Genomic DNA, 22,550 nt, shown 5'->3' on the forward strand with positions numbered 1-22,550 from the left:
ACTTTCAAACTTCGTATACTTGTATATTTTGTATTATAGAACAGATAAAAATTTTTGTATTCGAAGTTATTTCATGTAAAAAGTTATCGTATTTCGGTAATTTCAACCAATCACTGACGTCTATTGAGGTGAAAACAATTAATGCCGTAACGGTGTCATGGGATCTTTTCCCTTGAATAAAATTAGTCCCGTTGTTTGTCAACAACAACTACCCGTGTTACTCTTATTTATGACATCGTTCGTGCGTTTGTACTGGTTTTAGCTTTAGGGTTTTAGGGTTAGGGTTCGGGTTAGTTTTAGGATTACGGTTAGGGTTATGATTATTTTTGCCATAACCTTAACTCTAACCCTATAATTCATAACCATAACCCTAACCCCAACCCTAACCCCAACCCTAACCCCAATCCTAACCCTAAAACCCGAACCCTAAAACCCTAAACCCTTACTAGGGAATAATGATATAATTAAACAGGGAATAACACACTTGACACCGAACAGCACTAACTGTATTCAGCTGAATAGACGTCAGTGATTGGTTGAAATTACAGAAATACGACAACTTTAACATGAAATAACTTGCGATGTACAATTTTTTGTTAAGAAGGTTATGAGAAGAAGTTGTTTTATATGACACATTCTACCAGTGTCCCAAGTTTGAAAGTGTTTCGTTAAGAAAACAAGTGTTGCCCGTCAAATCACAAAGATCCACATCTACTACTAATAATGCTACTACTAAGCAAAATTATTATTATTGTGGTTATTATAAAATAATTTTTTAAAACTTATAATAAAATAAATGTCCTTATTATTGTTGTAGCGTATTTTTATCTTTAATTTTGTTTGATTACTGTGGCGAAAGAGTTTGCCTGATGGACTCACCTGAAAGGTTCGCAGGCAGTAGTTTTTCCCCCTCTGGCAATGCTCTCAGCAATTGCTTCTAGCACCACTTGCAGAGAAACGTGTGTGTAGAGAGTTCCAGTACTGGTTCAAAGCGCGTTTAACGAAAGCTTGATGCGTGTGTCGACTAGTTAAGTTGAATTACATCCCCTGAATGATTTCAGAAGAAATTGTCGATAGACACTTTTGTTAAACACGAAATAACAACAGATGGGGATGAATTTGAAAAATACCATGACAGATTATTAATTCTAGCGTCAAATGAAATGTGTTACAGTTTCCCAAAGTGTGTTGATAGTTTTAGAAAGACTGTAAACAAGACATAATTACAAGTGCCTTACAAGGGATACGATCCTTTCCTCTCTTTTCTCTAATAAGCATGGTGACACTCAGAAGGCTATGTAAAAATGCACGTAGTCTGTGGGGAAAATAGGAACACTTGCTCACTGAGTACAGCTCACTGAGTACAGCTCACTCGATTTCTGGATCGGACGCGCGTTGACCCAAGTTTAAATGACTACGAGAAATACTCATCTGCTGTTGGCAATTTTTATTTTTCATGGGGGCCCCAGAGCGACAAACTGAAGGGCCGCTCAGGGCGGCACACACTCTAGCTACGCTAGTGCTCTCATCACCTCGCTGAAACTTCAGAAACCAACACTGTACCGTGCAAACAAGAACCGATCTTTGGCTAAATGCTTCGTTGGCGCCTCATGCAGTTTCAGAAATATTCTTCTCGTATTTGAAATCATAAAGAATTTTCATACGTAAGTCATTTTTGTTCATGCTGTTGCTAGGGATGATTAATATAAAGTGTAAAGTGAAGGAAAGGAATGATAAGATGTCAAAATCTTTGAAATAACATACGCCCTATGTATACAAATTGCAAATATGAAAATTGCTTTAGCTGTCAACGACAGAAGATTCGCCATTATTTTCTGGACGATTAAAAAAAAAAAAATGAAAAACATAAGGATTTAGTTAGTATATGTTTCATCGCCTTTAGAAGAACGAAAGTAACAGTCAACTCCGCTGCGATTTGAACTCAGAACATAAAGAACTGAGAGAAATAATGCCAGGCAAATATCTCCGCCACTCTAGCAATTCTGCAATAAATCGTCCATCCTCACGTTGAAATACATTCGTTTAAGAGCAGAGAAAGGTGGCGAGCTGGTAGAATCGTTTACGCGCCGAACAAAATGGTTAGAGGCATTTCATTCGTTTCATAATGCTTCAATTTTATTCTAGGTCGAACTTTGGGTTCATGTATGCGACTTGGCGTTCACCTCAAATGTGCTGGCCTTGTGTGAAAATTAGAAAAGAATTTGAGTAGAGAAACTTCAAAATGAATAGTCTCCCTTGACTATATCCAGGGAGACAATTCGATATGCGACTTATACTTATCGCTCTTAGATTTCTCGTTGTGCTACAAACAGGATGTAAACATCGAAATCTCGTAGAGGGCCAGTTATGCATAACATTAACTAAAGACTGCTAGATTAATACTGATGTTGTAGTAGGCACACAAGAGCAGTGTAGCGAGTAAACAAACATTTAGACCAGTTTGTAAAGGTACTGATATTGTAGTAGGCGCACACAAGAGCAGTGTAGCGAGTAAACAAACATTTAGACTAGTTTGTAAAGGTACTGATATTGTAGTAGGCACACGCGAAAGTAGTGTAGTGAGTAAACAAACATTTAGACCAGTTTGTAAAGGTCATATACGTCCCATAAGTGACCTGATCTAAAAGATTTATATAAAGTTTTCTGAAGATGTTTAGCTACTCGCCATTCTTATATACGAAGCACACCTTCTCTAAGCCATAGCTTCTCTTGTATGGAAAATTCTACAGTAGATAATTTTATCTTCCTTTTCCAATAAAATATTATTTTCTAATTTCCTTTTGCATCGATCTTTGGTATACTAATAACTAACAAAGTAGGACATTGTCGACATCATTATCGTCGTCACTATTATGGTAAATTTGCGAGTTAGTTGTTTGACTAATTTTCAAGCATTCATTTCTCTCTCTCTAACACACATACACAGACTCACACACACACGCACGCACGCACGCACAAACGCACATACGCATGTAAATCAGAAACATACACAGACATTCACACGAACACATTTACACACATTTATTCAGACACACCTATACACGTGCATACACACACGTATACGATTATCAAGAAAACTGACAATCTTCGCAGTACCTTCTAAAGGAAACTTGTTCGATTCTACTGCTCCTCCTCCTACTACTACTACTACCGCTGCTGCTGCTGCTGCTGTTGCTGCTGTTGTTGCTGCCGATGCTACTGCTGCCCCAGCTGTTATTCGTGCTGCTGTTGTTGCGGCGGTGGTGATGGTGTTGATGTTGAAGTTATTTATACTTATTAAGCAAAAGTGAAAGTTGTGTGTAGGATATGACAACAGCCGTGACGATTGGGTGTAGTTGTCAGCTGACTTCCGATATAACAGCACTGTTTATTTTGTTTTGTTACCAGCAAACACAGAACCAATTTCGGATCGCCGATATTATTTCTGACATCACATATCTGAATGCCAATACAACTGAGATCTTTTCAAATCAAATATTAGAAATAGCCTACTAAACATAATTGGATAATTTATATTTCTATTCCACATTTCAAAACCAACACACGCAGCAACAACGAGACCACTAGCAACAACAACAACAGCAATAACAGTGACATAAACGAAAGCCACAAAAGAAAAAAAAAAAATTAACTGTTTTCCTAATAACTTAATAGTGACTAAATCTGAAATTTCAAGCCGTATGGATTCGGATCAGGTTTTTCATGACGCTGTTCATGGATGTATGGAGTTGCCACCACTCTGTGTAGAGATTATCAATACGATACAGTTTCAGAGATTGCGTAACATCAAACAACTAGGTTTGTGTTATTATGTTTACCCATCAGCTTCGCATAATAGATTCGAGCATTGTCTGGGGACATGTCATCTAGCTGGGAAAATGATTCGCCATCTTAACCAACAAAGAGCCACTCCGAAAGTATCTGAACGAGATATACTTTGCGTGGAAATTGCTGGTTTGTGTCATGATTTAGGACATGCGCCTTTTTCACATGCCTTTGAAGGTTTTATTAATGAAAATCGAAAAACAGATAATAAATGGAAACATGAAGAGGCATCGTGTGAAATGTTGGATCATCTTCTTGAAGAGAACCCATTTATTAAAGAAAAACTTAAGCCTGATGAAATTGATTTCATAAAAGAACTTATCATTGGTAAATCAATAAATTCCGCGAAACCAAAATTTCTTTACCAAATTATCAACAATGCTTCCTATAACATCGACGTTGATAAATGGGATTATCTGGCGAGAGATTCCCATTTTCTTGGTATTGGAAAGTCATTTGATCACGAAAGTGTTTTTGGTACCGAAAGACCTTCAAACTTCGTATACTTATCTATTTTGTGTTATAGAACAGAAAAATATTTTTGTATTCGAATTTATTTCATGTAAAAAATTGTCTTATTTCGATAATTTCAACCAATCACTGACAAGTATTCAGTTGTTTTCATTTACTCCTTTGGCTGATTAAGCGGTGTAAAGCGTATTTAATCTCCATACCTTCGTTTTATTTGCTTTTTTCATTTTAAATTTGCTTTAACCCTAACCCTAACTCTAACCCTAGGGTTAGGGTTAGGGTTAGGGTTAATTGTTTCAGAATCGTTTGTTTATGTAGTCGGCACTTAATGTATATCGGCTGAATGGACGTCAGTGATTGGTTGAAATTACAGAAATACGACAGCTTTAACATGGAATAACTTATGGATTTCTTTTTTTTTAAAGAAGACTAAGAGAAAAAGATGTTTTATATGACATATTCTACCAGTGTTCCAAGTTTCAAAGTGTTTCGTTAATGAAAAATGTGGCCCCCGTTTTAAAAAAGATCCAAAATGTCCATGAATATGAGAAGGGTTAATAGGAGTATGATGAATAAAGTAACACAAAAGATAAATACTGTCATACCGTACATCCAGACGGAGGACATAGCACAAACTAGGAATCTTCTCCAAGCTATTGTGCTACTTGTTGAGGAGAAATTACAACTTAAGAGAACAAAAAATGGTGGAGCAAAAGAACTACGGTAGAAACGACACATTGAAAGGGACATAATGCGGGAAAGGCAAGATCTAGGAAAAACTGAACAATGGTTAAGAGGAAAGTGGGAAAATGGGAAAAAGACCGACCGAGAAAAATGAGAGGAGAAATATAAAATACGGAAAAACGGGTTTGGTGCAGTAATAGAGCAGTTAAAACAGAGGACCATGGCAAAAAGACAGAAGATCAGAAGATTTGTGAAAAGAAATAAGCAGTTCGAGGAGAACAGATTGTTCAAAAATAACTCGAAGCAATTCTTCCGAACGTTAGAAGGATACAATGGGGGAAAATGTTGCTCCTGATGCAAATCAAGCCAAGGAGTTCTGGAGCGGATTATGGGGACACAATGTGGTACATAAAAGGGATGCATTGTGGATAGGGACTATCAATACAGAATTACAAGGAGGAAAGAAACAAAGGAATGTTGTCATATGCATGGGTGATGTGAAAGAACAAGTGGGTGCAGTGCCTAACTGGAAAGTCCCCGAACCAGATGGTAAGGATGAAAGGCAATGTCGACCTCGGCGGAATTTGAACTCAGACGAAATACTGTTTAGCATTTCGCCCGGCGTGCTAACGATCCTGCCAGCTCGCACCCTGTATAATACTAATAATACACACACACACACACACACACACACACACACACACAAAATGCGAGAAAGAAAGAGAAGATGGAAGAGAGAGAGAGAGAGAGAGAGAGAGAGAGAGACAGACAGATTGAGAGTGAAAGGGAGTGAAAGAAAGACAGGAGAATGAGTGAGCTCGGAAGAGAGAATGTATAAGGTAGACTGAATGGGTGGGAGAGCGATTGTGTGTGTGTAAAATGGAGAGAGATTGAGAGAGAGAGGAGTGAGTGAGTGAGATAAAACGAATGAGAGTGAGAGAGAGAGAGATGATGCAAGCGAGAGTGACAACCTAACGCACATGCTGCCTTACCTGTAAAAACAGCTGGCTTATAACAAAATTTGAAGTAGTAGTAGTAGTAGTAGGAGGAGTACTCATCCTCCTGTCTCTCTTTCACTCCCTTTCACTCTCAATCTGTCTGTCTCTCTCTCTCTCTCTTCCATCTTCTCTTTCTTTCTCGCCCTTCGTGTGTGTGTGTGTGTGTATTATTAGTATTATACAGGGTGCGAGCTGGCAGGATCGTTAGCACGCCGGGCGAAATGCTAAACAGGTAAGGCAGCAGCAGTAGTAGTAGTAGTAGTAGTAGTAGTAGTTTTACTAGTAGTAGTAGTACGAGCAGTACTAGTGGTGCCGTACAAGTTTGTTTTCAGTTTCACAACTATGCCCAGTTCTTTCATTGGACAACACGACTTTCACTTCCTTGAATGCCAGCAGCTACTGCTTCTGCTAATACTACTGCTGCTCACGTAAACGATAAGCAAAAAGTAAGTTAGATGTTTTCCTAATAATATAATAATGGCCAACCCAAACAGTACAAATTCGGATCAGGTTTTTCATGACGCTATTCATGGATCTATGAAGTTGCCACCACTCTGTGTAGAGATTATCAATACGATACAGTTTCAGAGATTGCGTAACATCAAACAACTAGGTTTGTGTTATTATGTTTACCCATCAGCTTCGCATAATAGATTCGAGCATTGTCTGGGGACATGTCATCTAGCTGGGAAAATGATTCGCCATCTTAAGCAGCAAGATTCCACTTTGGATATAACTGATAGAGATATACTATGTGTTGAAATTGCTGGTTTGTGCCACGATTTAGGACATGCACCTTTTTCGCATGTCTTTGAAGGTATTATTAATGAAACTCGAGGAGAAGATAATAAATGGAAACATGAAAATGCATCGTGTGATATGTTGGAGCATCTTCTTGATGAAAACTCAGATATTCATGAGAAACTTAATCGCAATGAAATTGATTTCATAAAGGATATTATTATTGGTAAACAAAGAAAGTCTCAGAAGACAAATTTTTTTTACCAAATTGTCAACAATGCTTCCTATAACATCGACGTTGATAAATGGGATTATCTGGCGAGAGATTCCCATTTTCTTGGTATCGGAAAATCCTTTGATCACGAAAGAATAATGAAAATGTCCAAAGTAATAGATGGTGAAATATGCTACAGAGACAAAACTCTTGATAATTTCTATGATATGTTTTATTCACGATATCGATTACATAAAACGGCTTACCAACACAAAACTGTTCTTCTGTTTAACAAACTACTTGGCGAAGCCTTCAAATCCGCAGATAAACACCTGAAAATTTTCGAAAAGGTTGACGATATGGAAATATTTACTTATTTTACTGATAGTATTTTTGAGGAGATATTAAAGGATAAGAATAATGAAGATCTCAAAGAGGCTCGGAATAAATTGAAGGATATAATCTATCGATCTTATAAGTACAAAAGGGATGGAAAAAAACAAGACGGAGAAATATTCTGTGACGCCAGTATTAATTATGGAGCTGGAGAAGGAAATCCATTAGAGATAATACCATTTTATAATAAGCTTGAGAGCGGATCATTGAAATATACATCAACTAAAAGAGTTCGACTAGAAGAGATGCTTTTACTTCCAAAGAAATTTTGTTTGAATATCAGATATCATTTTGAAAAGAAAAGTGAAAATGCATAAAAAAGAAAGTCAGAAAATAAAAATGAATCATTAAAAAAAAAGCGCAATAATTAATGAGAAATAATTTTAAAAAAAGGATGGATTATTCCTTTCTACTATAGGAACAAGGCCGGTAATTTGACGGAGGGCGTAAGTCGGCTATATGGATTCCAGTAAGCAACTGGTACTTAATTTATTGATCCCCGAAAGGATGAAAGGCAAAGTCGATCTCGGCGGAATTTGAACTCAGGATGTAAAGACAGACGTAATATCGCTAAGCATTTCGCCCGGCGTGCTAACGCTTCTGCCAGCTCGCCGCCTTTGTCAGGTATATTGAACGAACAGTTGTTTACACTAGAAATATTTTCCTTTCACTAAATGCACTCGATTTCTTTAAATTTTAACGTGTATTTTCTTACTTTTAAAACATTGTTTCATTGTGTAACTTTACAAATATATGAGTAGAGAATTTTTGTTGAAGATTTGATTATCATAAACACACCCACATACACAGACTTACATAGACAAACGCACAAATACAGACTGCTCCTTCCCCCCCCTCTCTCTCTCTCGCACACACACACATACATACATGCAAACACCCACATATACGCTTAGATGTACGTAGACTCATTTGTTGAAACATGCACACGTACACCTACGTATATACACATATAAAATGACGGATTTTATGTGCAGCAGTTTAATACTGAAAGTGAAAGAAGCACGATTCTACTACTACTACTCCAGCCACACCCACTGCCACTACTGCTGCTGTTACAACTACTACAACACCAGCTATTCCTCCTACTATTACTACTACTTATAATAATAATAATAATCCTTTCTACTAAAGGCCTGAAATTTGGTTGGAGTAGCAAGTTTTAAAAATCAGTATGCTCATCGTATATATTGTTGTAGTCGGAGGTAAATAAAAATACGTACACCACCCGTTTTCAGCGTAACAAAAACCCTAACCCTTACCCAACTCTAAACACCGGGTGTACGAATTCTTTACTTCGCCATATATTCACATTTATCTGACAGTTTTATAATGACTGTATTCATATTTAATAAACTAAATCAACTGTTATTTTTCATCTGATCATAAACAACCATTAACGATAGGTATAAATGCTTGAACAGAAATTCATCTAACTACAGTGTTATTTAATCATGAACAATTTCACACCGAAAGACTACTGCAACATTTCATTTTACTGTAATGTACATATAACAGGTAATATTAATTAATAAACAATAATATGAAATGTCGGAGTCAACAGTTGTAACGATAAAAATGTGTTGTTATAACGGCAAGTTATAGGATGTGGAAGATGAACAATGCATGAAGTTTTAAGGAAATATTTATTTACCTTTACGTTACAATACCTTGCCTCGACGGGCAGATCATGATAAATTCAAAAGCATGCGAAGTAAAGTTTATGTTTGTATTCTCTTCATTGTTTAGTAGTAATTACAGAGAGAGATAGAATGATGTTGTAAGAGAACAGAATTAGAGCTAGTGAGAGTTGTAGGGTTGTGGGACGTTGTAGCACAGTTGCTGACAGTAAACTTCATTTCTTCCTCTGACCAACAATAATATTTACGTAAATTCAGTTGTTTTCTTTTTTATAGGAAATATTTGCTTTTAATCACATGTCTAAGATTTCTTAAAATTTTATTGTGTTTACTTACTTTTAAACATATCATTTCATCGTGAAACTTAAGACTTTCCTGCGCACACTCATAAGCTCACATACACACAACTATAAACTCTCTCTCACCCAGCCAAACACACATGCGTACACAGAGACGCACATGCAAACGCGTGCACACACACACACACACACACACACACACACACACACACACACACACACACACACACACACACACACACACACACACACACACACACACAGAGGCATGCACAAATACATATTCACATGCGTACATGAACTCACATTTTTTTTTCACTCACACATACACACATATATACATATATATGACGACGTATTTTGTGCGCAGCGGTTTAATAATGAAAGTAAAAGTGAAACTTGCATGCTATTACTAATACTGCTGCTACTGTTACAATTTTAACTGCTGCTGCTGCTACAACAACCGGCAAACAAAAGACAGTTAGTCACTTCGGTGACAACTCAGTGAGAATGAAGTCTGGCTGACCAACTAGAACCTTGGTCAGAGGGAGAAATGAAGTTTACTGTCAGCGACTATACACGACAACTTGTCTCACACTCTCTTACTCTCATTAGCTCTAATTTTGTTCTCTTACAACATCATTCTATCTCTCTTTGTAATTACTACTAAACAGTGCAGAGAACACAAACAAACTTTACTTCGCATGCTTTTAGATTGTTCATCTTTTGGATTGTTCATGCATTGTTTATCTTTCACATCTTACTATATGCCGTTGCAATCAACCTCTTCCATCATACAAATTATTTATCGTTACATATGTGTGTGTGTGTATGTGTGTGTGTGTGTGTGTGTGTGTGTGTGTATGTTTGTGTGTCTATGTTTGTCACACAAGCATCACTTGACAACCGATGCTTGTGTGTTTACGTCCCCGTAATTTAACGGTTCAACAAAACTCACCGATAGAATAAGTACTAGACTTACAAAGAATGAGTCCTGGGGTCGATTTGCTCGACTAAAGGCGGTGCTCCAGCATGGCCGCAGTCAAATGACTGAAATAAGTAAAAGAATAATCAAACAAACAAAAACAAAATTATTACAATTCATTTTACTGCAATGTACGTATCGGAAAGTGGAGGCGCAATGGCTCAGTGATTAGGGCAGCGGACTCGCGGTCATAGGATTGCGGTTTCGATTCCCAGACCGGGCGTTGTGAGTGTTTATTGAGCAAAAACACCTAAAGTTCCACGAGGCTCCGGTAGGGGATGGTGGCGAACCCTGCTGTACTCTTTCACCACAACTTTCTCTCACTATTACTTCCTGTTTCTGTTGTGCCTGTAATTCAAAGGGCCAGCCTTGTCACACTGTGTCACGCTGAATATCCCCGAGAACTACGTTAAGGGTACACGTGTCTGTGGAGTGCTCAGCCACTTGCACGTTAATTTCACGTGCAGGCTGTTCCGTTGATCGGATCAACTGGAACCCTCGACGTCGTAAGCGACGGAGTGCCAACAACAACAACAACAACAACAAAAACAGCGTATCGGAAAGTATTGCATTTCACGTGTTGTTTTGTCTTTAAATAATACTTTCAGTGCGACCTATTTCATAGCAGTAGAAACGAGTTCTTTAAACCTAAAATGTAATAATATAGTTGAAGATGTGTACTCCGTGGAATATCCACGGGTCCAGCTAGTAAAATTCTTATTACTATTCATCTTGGTTCATTCCGTTACTAAGAAAGTGCTTGCATTGCATTATGTCTGTCTGTCTGTCTGTCTGTCTCTCTTTCAGACACACACACACACACACGCATACGCATTCCCCTTTCTGTCTCTCATTTCACATGTTCTTTAAATAAAGCTTTTAGTGCGATTGATTTCGTAGTTGTAGAAAATATCTTTTTAAATCTAAAATATAATACTAAAGTTGTAGAGATTGTGTACTCCGTGGAAAATTCACGGGTCCAACTGGTAATAGTAATAATAATAATAATAATAATAATAATAATAATGATGATGATGATGCAGTACCAGGCACTGGTTCTCACGGCTTCTGATCTGGGACGACAGGAAAATATATTGCTTGTCAGTTGTTTGACCTTAACCAGTTGAGCATGTCCCATAGTGGTTGACGATATGTGCATCTCTGATCATGAGCAGAAGTAGTGGGGGAGCATCATAGCCATGTTTTGAGAGGAATTGTTTGGGGTTTGAATAAATCACCACTGGAAACATGGGTGTTTTGTTCATCTTCCTTAAACATTGTTCAGGGACCTTTTGAGCGGGATGGGATACTTGACCTGAAGAAAATTCTAACAGGGCCCCACCTGCAAGGTCATGCACTGTTTGTATTGATATAAGATCACCATGTCGCGCACATGTAGTTGTGTACCTAGTGTACCCTCATCACACGGGTAGTCATGACGGCTATAATGAACTTAGTATATTTTACTCCAGTTTCACTTTGATGGCATGCACTGCACTCTCACTCAATAATAATAATCTTATTGTTGTTTTATATTATTTTGAAAGGATAAACCTAACACTTCACAAGGGTAAATAGACAATACGAAGAGCGCGTTGCGATTGCAATAGATAGTTTATTGGTTGAAGGCTATTTCGACAGCTAGCTAGTTAGCTAGCTAATAATAATAATAATAATAATAATAATAATAATAATAATAATAATAATAATAATAATAATAAATGCCCTGATGCAGTACCAGGCATTTGCTCTTATGGCTTCTGATCGTAATTGATTGGAAGTGTTATCATGTACATTGTTTTGTTTTAGTATAAAAGACGGGCTACAGCAAATATTCTGCTCAATACCACAGATTTGCTTGTCAGTTGTTTGACCTTAACCATTTGAGTATGCCCTTTGGTGGCTGACAATATGTGCATCTCGGATCTCGAGCAGAAGTAGTGGGGGAGCATCATAGCCATGTGTTGAGAGGAATTCTTTGGAGTTTGGATAATTCACCTTTGGAATGTGTTTCATTTAATATCCTTAAACAACCCTTATTCAAGGACCATTTGAGCGAAATGAGCTACTCGACCTGAAGAAAATTCTGAGCCTCACCAGCAAGGTCGTGCGCTGTTTATCTTGATATGAGATCACCATGGTTGTGATGCATGTGCCTGGTGTACCCTTATCAGACGTATATATTTGTACGCCAGTTTCACTTTGATGGAATGCACTGTTCTCTCGCTCAATAATAATAATCATAATAATAATAATAATAATAATAATAATGATAACAAGAAGAAGAAGAAGAAGAAGAAGAAGAAGAACAACAACAACAACAATAACAAAAGCAGCAGCAGCAACAACGGCGACGAGGACAACAGCAGCAACAACATCTACGGATCTTTGTGATTTGACGGGCAACATTTTTCATTAATGTTTTATGTAGTGTTTTTGGTACCGAAACACTTTCAAACTTCGTATACTTGTATATTTTGTATTATAGAACAGATAAAAATTTTTGTATTCGAAGTTATTTCATGTAAAAAGTTATCGTATTTCGGTAATTTCAACCAATCACTGACGTCTATTGCGGTGAAAACAATTAATGCCGTAACGGTGTCATGGGATCTTTTCCCTTGAATAAAATTAGTCCCGTTGTTTGTCAACAACAACTACCCGTGTTACTCTTATTTATGACATCGTTCGTGCGTTTGTACTGGTTTTAGCTTTAGGGTTTTAGGGTTAGGGTTCGGGTTAGTTTTAGGATTACGGTTAGGGTTATGATTATTTTTGCCATAACCTTAACTCTAACCCTATAATTCATAACCATAACCCTAACCCCAACCCTAACCCCAATCCTAACCCTAAAACCCGAACCCTAAAACCCTAAACCCTTACCAGGGAATAATGATATAATTAAACAGGGAATAACACACTTGACACCGAACAGCACTAACTGTATTCAGCTGAATAGACGTCAGTGATTGGTTGAAATTACAGAAATACGACAACTTTAACATGAAATAACTTGCGATGTACAATTTTTTGTTAAGAAGGTTATGAGAAGAAGTTGTTTTATATGACACATTCTACCAGTGTCCCAAGTTTGAAAGTGTTTCGTTAAGAAAACAAGTGTTGCCCGTCAAATCACAAAGATCCACATCTACTACTAATAATGCTACTACTAAGCAAAATTATTATTATTGTGGTTATTATAAAATAATTTTTTAAAACTTATAATAAAATAAATGTCCTTATTATTGTTGTAGCGTATTTTTATCTTTAATTTTGTTTGATTACTGTGGCGAAAGAGTTTGCCTGATGGACTCACCTGAAAGGTTCGCAGGCAGTAGTTTTTCCCCCTCTGGCAATGCTCTCAGCAATTGCTTCTAGCACCACTTGCAGAGAAACGTGTGTGTAGAGAGTTCCAGTACTGGTTCAAAGCGCGTTTAACGAAAGCTTGATGCGTGTGTCGACTAGTTAAGTTGAATTACATCCCCTGAATGATTTCAGAAGAAATTGTCGATAGACACTTTTGTTAAACACGAAATAACAACAGATGGGGATGAATTTGAAAAATACCATGACAGATTATTAATTCTAGCGTCAAATGAAATGTGTTACAGTTTCCCAAAGTGTGTTGATAGTTTTAGAAAGACTGTAAACAAGACATAATTACAAGTGCCTTACAAGGGATACGATCCTGGAAAAGAACGCAGTCCACGAAGCATTCGTTTTCCTCTCTTTTCTCTAATAAGCATGGTGACACTCAGAAGGCTATGTAAAAATGCACGTAGTCTGTGGGGAAAATAGGAACACTTGCTCACTGAGTACAGCTCACTGAGTACAGCTCACTCGATTTCTGGATCGGACGCGCGTTGACCCAAGTTTAAATGACTACGAGAAATACTCATCTGCTGTTGGCAATTTTTATTTTTCATGGGGGTCCCAGAGCGACAAACTGAAGGGCCGCTCAGGGCGGCACACACTCTAGCTACGCTAGTGCTCTCATCACCTCGCTGAAACTTCAGAAACCAACACTGTACCGTGCAAACAAGAACCGATCTTTGGCTAAATGCTTCGTTGGCGCCTCATGCAGTTTCAGAAATATTCTTCTCGTATTTGAAATCATAAAGAATTTTCATACGTAAGTCATTTTTGTTCATGCTGTTGCTAGGGATGATTAATATAAAGTGTAAAGTGAAGGAAAGGAATGATAAGATGTCAAAATCTTTGAAATAACATACGCCCTATGTATACAAATTGCAAATATGAAAATTGCTTTAGCTGTCAACGACAGAAGATTCGCCATTATTTTCTGGACGATTAAAAAAAAAAAAATGAAAAACATAAGGATTTAGTTAGTATATGTTTCATCGCCTTTAGAAGAACGAAAGTAACAGTCAACTCCGCTGCGATTTGAACTCAGAACATAAAGAACTGAGAGAAATAATGCCAGGCAAATATCTCCGCCACTCTAGCAATTCTGCAATAAATCGTCCATCCTCACGTTGAAATACATTCGTTTAAGAGCAGAGAAAGGTGGCGAGCTGGTAGAATCGTTTACGCGCCGAACAAAATGGTTAGAGGCATTTCATTCGTTTCATAATGCTTCAATTTTATTCTAGGTCGAACTTTGGGTTCATGTATGCGACTTGGCGTTCACCTCAAATGTGCTGGCCTTGTGTGAAAATTAGAAAAGAATTTGAGTAGAGAAACTTCAAAATGAATAGTCTCCCTTGACTATATCCAGGGAGACAATTCGATATGCGACTTATACTTATCGCTCTTAGATTTCTCGTTGTGCTACAAACAGGATGTAAACATCGAAATCTCGTAGAGGGCCAGTTATGCATAACATTAACTAAAGACTGCTAGATTAATACTGATGTTGTAGTAGGCACACAAGAGCAGTGTAGCGAGTAAACAAACATTTAGACCAGTTTGTAAAGGTACTGATATTGTAGTAGGCGCACACAAGAGCAGTGTAGCGAGTAAACAAACATTTAGACTAGTTTGTAAAGGTACTGATATTGTAGTAGGCACACGCGAAAGTAGTGTAGTGAGTAAACAAACATTTAGACCAGTTTGTAAAGGTCATATACGTCCCATAAGTGACCTGATCTAAAAGATTTATATAAAGTTTTCTGAAGATGTTTAGCTACTCGCCATTCTTATATACGAAGCACACCTTCTCTAAGCCATAGCTTCTCTTGTATGGAAAATTCTACAGTAGATAATTTTATCTTCCTTTTCCAATAAAATATTATTTTCTAATTTCCTTTTGCATCGATCTTTGGTATACTAATAACTAACAAAGTAGGACATTGTCGACATCATTATCGTCGTCACTATTATGGTAAATTTGCGAGTTAGTTGTTTCTGTTTCTTATTTCTATGAACTAATTTCCCAAGAAGTGCGAAGTCGTTCACCTCGATTCGCACACTGTTTCCGCTGCTGCTGTCACCGTACGCTGTAATTCTTTTTAAGATTTGCGAGATAGGTGTGTATATTTCTATAGGAAATTCTATTTGTATGAACATTGACTAATTTTCAAGCATTCATTTCTCTCTCTCTAACACACATACACAGACTCACACACACACGCACGCACGCACGCACAAACGCACATACGCATGTAAATCAGAAACATACACAGACATTCACACGAACACATTTACACACATTTATTCAGACACACCTATACACGTGCATACACACACGTATACGATTATCAAGAAAACTGACAATCTTCGCAGTACCTTCTAAAGGAAACTTGTTCGATTCTACTGCTCCTCCTCCTACTACTACTACTACCGCTGCTGCTGCTGCTGCTGTTGCTGCTGTTGTTGCTGCCGATGCTACTGCTGCCCCAGCTGTTATTCGTGCTGCTGTTGTTGCGGCGGTGGTGATGGTGTTGATGTTGAAGTTATTTATACTTATTAAGCAAAAGTGAAAGTTGTGTGTAGGATATGACAACAGCCGTGACGATTGGGTGTAGTTGTCAGCTGACTTCCGATATAACAGCACTGTTTATTTTGTTTTGTTACCAGCAAACACAGAACCAATTTCGGATCGCCGATATTATTTCTGACATCACATATCTGAATGCCAATACAACTGAGATCTTTTCAAATCAAATATTAGAAATAGCCTACTAAACATAATTGGATAATTTATATTTCTATTCCACATTTCAAAACCAACACACGCAGCAACAACGAGACCACTAGCAACAACAACAACAGCAATAACAGTGACATAAACGAAAGCCACAAAAGAAAAAAAAAAAATTAACTGTTTTCCTAATAACTTAATAGTGACTAAATCTGAAATTTCAAGCCGTATGGATTCGGATCAGGTTTTTCATGACGCTGTTCATGGATGTATGGAGTTGCCACCACTCTGTGTAGAGATTATCAATACGATACAGTTTCAGAGATTGCGTAACATCAAACAACTAGGTTTGTGTTATTATGTTTACCCATCAGCTTCGCATAATAGATTCGAGCATTGTCTGGGGACATGTCATCTAGCTGGGAAAATGATTCGCCATCTTAACCAACAAAGAGCCACTCCGAAAGTATCTGAACGAGATATACTTTGCGTGGAAATTGCTGGTTTGTGTCATGATTTAGGACATGCGCCTTTTTCACATGCCTTTGAAGGTTTTATTAATGAAAATCGAAAAACAGATAATAAATGGAAACATGAAGAGGCATCGTGTGAAATGTTGGATCATCTTCTTGAAGAGAACCCATTTATTAAAGAAAAACTTAAGCCTGATGAAATTGATTTCATAAAAGAACTTATCATTGGTAAATCAATAAATTCCGCGAAACCAAAATTTCTTTACCAAATTATCAACAATGCTTCCTATAACATCGACGTTGATAAATGGGATTATCTGGCGAGAGATTCCCATTTTCTTGGTATTGGAAAGTCATTTGATCACGAAAGTGTTTTTGGTACCGAAAGACCTTCAAACTTCGTATACTTATCTATTTTGTGTTATAGAACAGAAAAATATTTTTGTATTCGAATTTATTTCATGTAAAAAATTGTCTTATTTCGATAATTTCAACCAATCACTGACAAGTATTCAGTTGTTTACATTTACTCCTTTGGCTGATTAAGCGGTGTAAAGCGTATTTAATCTCCATACCTTCGTTTTATTTACTTTTTTCATTTTAAATTTGCTTTAACCCTAACCCTAACTCTAACCCTAGGGTTAGGGTTAGGGTTAGGGTTAATTGTTTCAGAATCGTTTGTTTATGTAGTCGGCACTTAATGTATATCGGCTGAATGGACGTCAGTGATTGGTTGAAATTACAGAAATACGACAGCTTTAACATGGAATAACTTATGGATTTCTTTTTTTTTAAAGAAGACTAAGAGAAAAAGATGTTTTATATGACATATTCTACCAGTGTTCCAAGTTTCAAAGTGTTTCGTTAATGAAAAATGTGGCCCCCGTTTTAAAAAAGATCCAAAATGTCCATGAATATGAGAAGGGTTAATAGGAGTATGATGAATAAAGTAACACAAAAGATAAATACTGTCATACCGTACATCCAGACGGAGGACATAGCACAAACTAGGAATCTTCTCCAAGCTATTGTGCTACTTGTTGAGGAGAAATTACAACTTAAGAGAACAAAAAATGGTGGAGCAAAAGAACTACGGTAGAAACGACACATTGAAAGGGACATAATGCGGGAAAGGCAAGATCTAGGAAAAACTGAACAATGGTTAAGAGGAAAGTGGGAAAATGGGAAAAAGACCGACCGAGAAAAATGAGAGGAGAAATATAAAATACGGAAAAACGGGTTTGGTGCAGTAATAGAGCAGTTAAAACAGAGGACCATGGCAAAAAGACAGAAGATCAGAAGATTTGTGAAAAGAAATAAGCAGTTCGAGGAGAACAGATTGTTCAAAAATAACTCGAAGCAATTCTTCCGAACGTTAGAAGGATACAATGGGGGAAAATGTTGCTCCTGATGCAAATCAAGCCAAGGAGTTCTGGAGCGGATTATGGGGACACAATGTGGTACATAAAAGGGATGCATTGTGGATAGGGACTATCAATACAGAATTACAAGGAGGAAAGAAACAAAGGAATGTTGTCATATGCATGGGTGATGTGAAAGAACAAGTGGGTGCAGTGCCTAACTGGAAAGTCCCCGAACCAGATGGTAAGGATGAAAGGCAATGTCGACCTCGGCGGAATTTGAACTCAGACGAAATACTGTTTAGCATTTCGCCCGGCGTGCTAACGATCCTGCCAGCTCGCACCCTGTATAATACTAATTATACACACACACACACACACACACACACACACACACACAAAATGCGAGAAAGAAAGAGAAGATGGAAGAGAGAGAGAGAGAGAGAGAGAGAGAGAGAGAGACAGACAGATTGAGAGTGAAAGGGAGTGAAAGAAAGACAGGAGAATGAGTGAGCTCGGAAGAGAGAATGTATAAGGTAGACTGAATGGGTGGGAGAGCGATTGTGTGTGTGTAAAATGGAGAGAGATTGAGAGAGAGAGGAGTGAGTGAGTGAGATAAAACGAATGAGAGTGAGAGAGAGAGAGATGATGCAAGCGAGAGTGACAACCTAACGCACATGCTGCCTTACCTGTAAAAACAGCTGGCTTATAACAAAATTTGAAGTAGTAGTAGTAGTAGTAGGAGGAGTACTCATCCTCCTGTCTCTCTTTCACTCCCTTTCACTCTCAATCTGTCTGTCTCTCTCTCTCTCTCTTCCATCTTCTCTTTCTTTCTCGCCCTTCGTGTGTGTGTGTGTGTGTATTATTAGTATTATACAGGGTGCGAGCTGGCAGGATCGTTAGCACGCCGGGCGAAATGCTAAACAGGTAAGGCAGCAGCAGTAGTAGTAGTAGTAGTAGTAGTAGTTTTACTAGTAGTAGTAGTACGAGCAGTACTAGTGGTGCCGTACAAGTTTGTTTTCAGTTTCACAACTATGCCCAGTTCTTTCATTGGACAACACGACTTTCACTTCCTTGAATGCCAGCAGCTACTGCTTCTGCTAATACTACTGCTGCTCACGTAAACGATAAGCAAAAAGTAAGTTAGATGTTTTCCTAATAATATAATAATGGCCAACCCAAACAGTACAAATTCGGATCAGGTTTTTCATGACGCTATTCATGGATCTATGAAGTTGCCACCACTCTGTGTAGAGATTATCAATACGATACAGTTTCAGAGATTGCGTAACATCAAACAACTAGGTTTGTGTTATTATGTTTACCCATCAGCTTCGCATAATAGATTCGAGCATTGTCTGGGGACATGTCATCTAGCTGGGAAAATGATTCGCCATCTTAAGCAGCAAGATTCCACTTTGGATATAACTGATAGAGATATACTATGTGTTGAAATTGCTGGTTTGTGCCACGATTTAGGACATGCACCTTTTTCGCATGTCTTTGAAGGTATTATTAATGAAACTCGAGGAGAAGATAATAAATGGAAACATGAAAATGCATCGTGTGATATGTTGGAGCATCTTCTTGATGAAAACTCAGATATTCATGAGAAACTTAATCGCAATGAAATTGATTTCATAAAAGATATTATTATTGGTAAACAAAGAAAGTCTCAGAAGACAAATTTTTTTTACCAAATTGTCAACAATGCTTCCTATAACATCGACGTTGATAAATGGGATTATCTGGCGAGAGATTCCCATTTTCTTGGTATCGGAAAATCCTTTGATCACGAAAGAATAATGAAAATGTCCAAAGTAATAGATGGTGAAATATGCTACAGAGACAAAACTCTTGATAATTTCTATGATATGTTTTATTCACGATATCGATTACATAAAACGGCTTACCAACACAAAACTGTTCTTCTGTTTAACAAACTACTTGGCGAAGCCTTCAAATCCGCAGATAAACACCTGAAAATTTTCGAAAAGGTTGACGATATGGAAATATTTACTTATTTTACTGATAGTATTTTTGAGGAGATATTAAAGGATAAGAATAATGAAGATCTCAAAGAGGCTCGGAATAAATTGAAGGATATAATCTATCGATCTTATAAGTACAAAAGGGATGGAAAAAAACAAGACGGAGAAATATTCTGTGACGCCAGTATTAATTATGGAGCTGGAGAAGGAAATCCATTAGAGATAATACCATTTTATAATAAGCTTGGGAGCGGATCATTGAAATATACATCAACTAAAAGAGTTCGACTAGAAGAGATGCTTTTACTTCCAAAGAAATTTTGTTTGAATATCAGATATCATTTTGAAAAGAAAAGTGAAAATGCATAAAAAAGAAAGTCAGAAAATAAAAATGAATCATTAAAAAAAAAGCGCAATAATTAATGAGAAATAATTTTAAAAAAAGGATGGATTATTCCTTTCTACTATAGGAACAAGGCCGGTAATTTGACGGAGGGCGTAAGTCGGCTATATGGATTCCAGTAAGCAACTGGTACTTAATTTATTGATCCCCGAAAGGATGAAAGGCAAAGTCGATCTCGGCGGAATTTGAACTCAGGATGTAAAGACAGACGTAATATCGCTAAGCATTTCGCCCGGCGTGCTAACGCTTCTGCCAGCTCGCCGCCTTTGTCAGGTATATTGAACGAACAGTTGTTTACACTAGAAATATTTTCCTTTCACTAAATGCACTCGATTTCTTTAAATTTTAACGTGTATTTTCTTACTTTTAAAACATTGTTTCATTGTGTAACTTTACAAATATATGAGTAGAGAATTTTTGTTGAAGATTTGATTATCATAAACACACCCACATACACAGACTTACATAGACAAACGCACAAATACAGACTGCTCCTTCCCCCCCTCTCTCTCTCTCTCGCACACACACACATACATACATGCAAACACCCACATATACGCTTAGATGTACGTAGACTCATTTGTTGAAACATGCACACGTACACCTACGTATATACACATATAAAATGACGGATTTTATGTGCAGCAGTTTAATACTGAAAGTGAAAGAAGCACGATTCTACTACTACTACTCCAGCCACACCCACTGCCACTACTGCTGCTGTTACAACTACTACAACACCAGCTATTCCTCCTACTATTACTACTACTTATAATAATAATAATAATCCTTTCTACTAAAGGCCTGAAATTTGGTTGGAGTAGCAAGTTTTAAAAATCAGTATGCTCATCGTATATATTGTTGTAGTCGGAGGTAAATAAAAATACGTACACCACCCGTTTTCAGCGTAACAAAAACCCTAACCCTTACCCAACTCTAAACACCGGGTGTACGAATTCTTTACTTCGCCATATATTCACATTTATCTGACAGTTTTATAATGACTGTATTCATATTTAATAAACTAAATCAACTGTTATTTTTCATCTGATCATAAACAACCATTAACAATAGGTATAAATGCTTGAACAGAAATTCATCTAACTACAGTGTTATTTAATCATGAACAATTTCACACCGAAAGACTACTGCAACATTTCATTTTACTGTAATGTACATATAACAGGTAATATTAATTAATAAACAATAATATGAAATGTCGGAGTCAACAGTTGTAACGATAAAAATGTGTTGTTATAACGGCAAGTTATAGGATGTGGAAGATGAACAATGCATGAAGTTTTAAGGAAATATTTATTTACCTTTACGTTACAATACCTTGCCTCGACGGGCAGATCATGATAAATTCAAAAGCATGCGAAGTAAAGTTTATGTTTGTATTCTCTTCATTGTTTAGTAGTAATTACAGAGAGAGATAGAATGATGTTGTAAGAGAACAGAATTAGAGCTAGTGAGAGTTGTAGGGTTGTGGGACGTTGTAGCACAGTTGCTGACAGTAAACTTCATTTCTTCCTCTGACCAACAATAATATTTACGTAAATTCAGTTGTTTTCTTTTTTATAGGAAATATTTGCTTTTAATCACATGTCTAAGATTTCTTAAAATTTTATTGTGTTTACTTACTTTTAAACATATCATTTCATCGTGAAACTTAAGACTTTCCTGCGCACACTCATAAGCTCACATACACACAACTATAAACTCTCTCTCACCCAGCCAAACACACATGCGTACACAGAGACGCACATGCAAACGCGTGCACACACACACACACACACACACACACACACACACACACACACACACACACACACACACACACACACACACACACACACACACACACACACACACAGAGGCATGCACAAATACATATTCACATGCGTACATGAACTCACATTTTTTT

General features: G+C 37.3%; 2 protein-coding genes across 2 annotated transcripts; both read left to right on the forward strand.

Moving 5' to 3' along the window:
* Window positions 1-2,890: 2,890 nt before the first annotated feature.
* On the forward strand, window positions 2,891-8,917 carry LOC106881249 (deoxynucleoside triphosphate triphosphohydrolase SAMHD1). The gene is made up of 2 exons (XM_089360225.1): window positions 2,891-4,238; window positions 7,032-8,917. Exons 1-2 carry the CDS (start codon window positions 3,702-3,704, stop codon window positions 7,665-7,667), a joined length of 1,173 nt encoding a protein of 390 aa, XP_089216351.1. The 5' UTR covers window positions 2,891-3,701; the 3' UTR covers window positions 7,668-8,917.
* Window positions 8,918-15,677: 6,760 nt separating this feature from the next.
* On the forward strand, window positions 15,678-21,840 carry LOC149133382 (deoxynucleoside triphosphate triphosphohydrolase SAMHD1-like). The gene is made up of 2 exons (XM_089360226.1): window positions 15,678-17,161; window positions 19,954-21,840. Exons 1-2 carry the CDS (start codon window positions 16,625-16,627, stop codon window positions 20,587-20,589), a joined length of 1,173 nt encoding a protein of 390 aa, XP_089216352.1. The 5' UTR covers window positions 15,678-16,624; the 3' UTR covers window positions 20,590-21,840.
* Window positions 21,841-22,550: the final 710 nt, after the last annotated feature.

Source organism: Octopus bimaculoides, chromosome 11, assembly GCF_046866305.1.
Source record: "Octopus bimaculoides isolate indiv1 chromosome 11, ASM4686630v1, whole genome shotgun sequence".
NCBI lineage: Eukaryota > Metazoa > Mollusca > Cephalopoda > Octopoda > Octopodidae > Octopus > Octopus bimaculoides.

What these genes read in the sequence shown, in the direction of transcription:
- LOC106881249 (XM_089360225.1), top strand. Translation starts at nt 3,702, where the DNA reads ATGGATTCGGATCAGGTTTTTCATGACGCTGTTCATGGATGTATGGAG. An exon ending in TCAACAATGCTTCCTATAAC is followed by an intron (nt 4,239 to 7,031) that starts ATCGACGTTGAT and finishes GCTTCCTATAAC; the next exon opens with ATCGACGTTGATAAATGGGA.
- LOC149133382 (XM_089360226.1), top strand. Translation starts at nt 16,625, where the DNA reads ATGGATTCGGATCAGGTTTTTCATGACGCTGTTCATGGATGTATGGAG. An exon ending in TCAACAATGCTTCCTATAAC is followed by an intron (nt 17,162 to 19,953) that starts ATCGACGTTGAT and finishes GCTTCCTATAAC; the next exon opens with ATCGACGTTGATAAATGGGA.